Source organism: Aegilops tauschii, chromosome 6 (assembly GCF_002575655.3).
Source record: "Aegilops tauschii subsp. strangulata cultivar AL8/78 chromosome 6, Aet v6.0, whole genome shotgun sequence".
Lineage (NCBI taxonomy): Eukaryota > Viridiplantae > Streptophyta > Magnoliopsida > Poales > Poaceae > Aegilops > Aegilops tauschii.
Window position 1 is genome coordinate 345,980,141 of NC_053040.3, and position 4,252 is coordinate 345,984,392.

Here is a 4,252-nt window from a genome sequence, read left to right on the forward strand (position 1 = left end):
GTCATAATCTCTTATTTTCCATTTTCCAGCTGCTTGCAGCTAGTTATCCCCATCCATTATCGATCCTACGCCGTGAAGATCGGACCTCCCCTTGAACACCCTCTTCTCCGAAGACGGTGTCGTATCATATGTCATTCGATTCTAACACTAAAAATTTAACGCTCATCTGTTAGTCACTCCATAAATAAAATTTTAAAATGGAGTTTGTGATGGATCTAATTATACAAATTTGGTACTATAGATATTAATACTCTTTTAAAATTGATCAAACCAGCATAAATTTGACCTCTGAAAAAATACATCTTGTATTTTGAAACAGATGGAGTAATATATAGAGTAAGTCAGTTGCCTGGCTGCGTATTTTTTCAAGAAAGGACATTTCATTGAATTGATTTATCAAGGTGATACAACCGCATCTAAAGAATGCCCGGCCTCTACATAACATGATGCACATAGCCAACAAGTCCAAACGACCAAAAAATAAACAAACTTTTACAGCAAAAATAAATCAATCCAGCCTAGAGTGGGGCAGAACCTATAAGAAGATTACACCGCCATCCATGGAGGGAGAAAACCTTCATGGCCATACGCTCCAGCCGTGTAGACACCATCATAAAAATGTCTCTGTCCTCCGACTTCTGCATGATAGACCAAATATGGAGCCATCACGTACGTGCATGAATAACCTGCACAGGAGAAGAACCACATTTATTATTAAAAACCACATCATTCCTGATAAGCCACAATGCCCATCATAAGGCAGCCGCCCCACAAGAATATGTACATAAAATTATTTACCAATACCCCGCAACCAATTGCCGAACATGTTACGTGCACTACGTGAAGGGTATAGATTTGAAAGTACTTGAACTATGACCCATACTGCACAATCAAATTTACACTCAAAAAATAAATGTTTAATAGACTCGTCATGTTGACAAAAGACACATGCCTGGCTGCGTATAACGTAGGTTCATAACTAATCTCCCCTGGCCAAGGCTTGAGCTGACCCAAACTTCCAAGCATTACGCGCCAACGTGGTTGCTAATCTTGTTGATCTGCCAGGCACACGCGATATTCGTTACTCTGCTGAAGTCATGCACCAACATGGTAATGCGGCTACTTCCTACTCTGAACAACTAAACTCAGTAGATCGCCCAACGTCCCACAGCAAACCAAACACAACAACCGTGTCGATCACCAACCCAAAAGGCCATGCATGCACGACGTCACGGCCGCCGTTTGGTGGCCAGATCGCAGAACGCACATAATTAAGAGCGCGCAGCCTCCTCACTGAGAGATCAGCACCTCCATCAGCATCGCTCATCCGATCCCCTCGGCCGCACGACGTAGCGCGCGCTCTCACTGGCCATGGCCGGCGTCTTGCCGAGGTTTGGCCCCTTCGGCCCGCTGCCGGCCTACGATGAGTTCGGGATCAAGGAGACGAGGCCCCGCCTCCCCGACGGGCGGACCGGCGGCTACGACCTGGTGGAGAGGATGGAGTACCTCTACGTGCGCGTCGTCAAGGCGCGGGAGCTCAAGTGGGGCGGCGGCGAGTTCGACCCGCTGGCGGAGGTGAAGCTCGGGAGCTACTCCTGCGCCACGCGCCACATCGAGAAGACCGCGGGCCCCGAGTGGAACGACGTGTTCGCCTTCTCCAGGGAGCGCCTGCAGGCGTCCTTCCTGGAGGTGTTCGTCCGCGGCCGGGGCTTCGCCAAGGACGAGTACGTCGGGCGCGCGCGCTTCGACCTGGGCGACGTGCCGGTGCGCGTGCCCCCTGACAGCGCGCTCGCGCCCATGTGGCACCACGTCTTCGACCGCAACGGGGAGCGCTGCGGGGAGGTGATGGTGGCCCTGTGGATCGGCACGCAGGCCGACGAGTGCTTCCCGCTGGCCGTGCACGCGGACGCCGCCTTCGCCGTGGACGCCAAGCTCGCCGCGCACATCCGGTGCAAGCAGTACACGGTGCCGCGGCTGTGGTACGTGCGCGTCAACGTCATCGAAGCCCGCGACGTGGCCTTCGCGGACAAGGCCCGCGTCGGCGAGCTCTTCGTGCGCTCGCGCCTCTCCACGCAGGTGCTCCGGACCAAGACGTGCGTGTCCCGCCTGCCGTCCTACGGCTGGAACGAGGACCACCTGTTCGTCGCCGCCGAGCCGTTCGAGGACCACCTCATCATCTCCGTCGAGGACCGCGTCAAGGTCGACAAGGAGGAGGTCATTGGCCACGTCCACATCCCATTCTCCGACTTCGAACGCCGGTGGGACACACGCCCGATTCGCCCGAGATGGTATAATTTGGTGCAACCTGAAGGAGCCACGAAAATCGACAAGTTCTCCTGCAAGGTCTGCGTCCGGCTCTGCCTGGAAGGCGGGTACAGGGTCCTGTCGGAGCCCATCCACTACCTGAGCGACGTCCGGCCGGCGGCCAGGGAGCTGTGGCACGGGCGGCCTCCCATTGGCCTCGTGGAGCTCGGCATCCACAACGCCTTCGGCCTCAGCGCTCTGCGTGCGCGCAACGGACGAGGCTCCTGCGACGCCTACTGCGTGGCCAAGTACGGCAGCAAGTGGTTCCGCACGCAGACGGTGATCGACAGCCTCGCGCCGCGGTTCCACCAGCAGTGCTTCTGGGAGGTGCACGACCACTGCACCGTGCTCACCGTCGCCGTCTTCCACAACTGCCAGATCGGCGAGAAGGGCGGCCTCGCCACCGGCGACCCCGTCAAGGACGTCCTCCTAGGCAAGGTGCGCATCCGGCTCTCCACGCTCGAGACCGGCCGCATCCACACGCACGCGTACCCGCTCATATCCCTCCACGCCGGCGGCATCAAGAAGATGGGGGAGCTCCATCTCGCCGTGCGTTTCTCGAGCACGTCGACGCTGGGCCTGCTCCAGACCTACTCGCAGCCGCACCTGCCGCCGATGCACTACCACTGCCCGCTGTCGGTGGTGCAGCAGGAGAGGCTACGGCGGGAGGCGGTGGCGGTCATCGCGCACCGGCTGGGCCGGATGGACCTGCCGCTGCGCCGGGAGTGCGTCGAGCACCTCTGCGAGGCGCACGGGCACCGGTGGAGCATGCGGCGCAGCAAGGCCCACTTCTTCCGCATCGTGTCCGCGCTCGCGCCGCTGTTCGCCGCGATCAAGTGGTTCGTCGACGTCTGCCACTGGAGGAACCCGGTGACCACGGTCGCCGTGCACATCATCTACGCCATGCTCGTGTGCTGCCCCAACCTCATCCTGCCCACCTTCTTCCTCTACAAGTTCTGCCTGGGCCTGTGGAACTACCGGCGCCGGCCGAGGCACCCGTGGCACGTGGACACGAAGGTGTCGCACGCCGTGACAGCGCACCTGGACGAGCTCGACGAGGAGTTCGACGAGTTCCCGACGGCGCGGCCCCACGAGGTGGTGCGCATGCGGTACGACAGGCTGAGGAGCCTCGGGGGCCGGATACAGGAGATGGTCGGCGACGTGGCGTCGCACGTCGAGCGCGCGCGGTGCGTGATGACGTGGAGGGACCCCCGCGCCACGACCATGTACCTGCTCGTCTGCTTGTGCCTTGCCGTGGTCACGTTCGTCGCGCCGTTCCAGGCGGTGGCGCTGCTGTCCGGGTTCTACCTGATGCGCCACCCGAGCCTCCGGCAGAGGTTGCCCGACGTGCCGGCCAACTTCTTCCGGCGCCTGCCCTGCAAGGTGGATTGCCTGCTTTAATCAGAGAGCACATTTTGGTTTGGTGCTGCTGTACTGCTGTTACTTGATGTACTCAAAAACTTATATTCCCTTCCGTCATTATTACTCGTGGAGTCCTGGTTTACAAGAGCAAGTACAATAAGGTGATATAGGCTGGCTGTAAGACTTTAAATAATATATTTTTTAGTTGGATGAGAGAGAAGAGAAAAGAGAAGAGGAGAGAGAAGAGAAGCGAGCTAGTACAATCTTACAGCCGGCTATAACACGAGCTCCATCACCCTTTGTGAGAGAAACATGTGAGTCATATATTAATGATTTTCTCCTTTCGTAATATAAGTCTTTTAAGATATTTCAATGTGGACTACATACATAGAAAAATGAGTGAATCTACACCCTAAAATATGTTTATATACACCCGTATGTAGTTCCTATTGAAATCTGTAAAAAAGACTTATATTTAGGAACGAAGGGAGTAGTATATTAATATGACTAACTGTTGTATGAGTAGACTATAAGATCGGCTATAAATGACATGGCAAATTCATATAGCCGGATGTTGGCTATACTA

At 56.0% G+C, this 4,252-nt stretch overlaps 1 protein-coding gene across 1 annotated transcript; it reads left to right on the top strand.

Moving 5' to 3' along the window:
• The first annotated feature begins 1,030 nt into the window (after window positions 1–1,030).
• Window positions 1,031–3,915, top strand: LOC109748453 (FT-interacting protein 3). The gene has a single exon (XM_020307478.4). It carries the CDS (start codon window positions 1,372–1,374, stop codon window positions 3,703–3,705), a length of 2,334 nt encoding a protein of 777 aa, XP_020163067.1. The 5' UTR covers window positions 1,031–1,371; the 3' UTR covers window positions 3,706–3,915.
• Window positions 3,916–4,252: the final 337 nt, after the last annotated feature.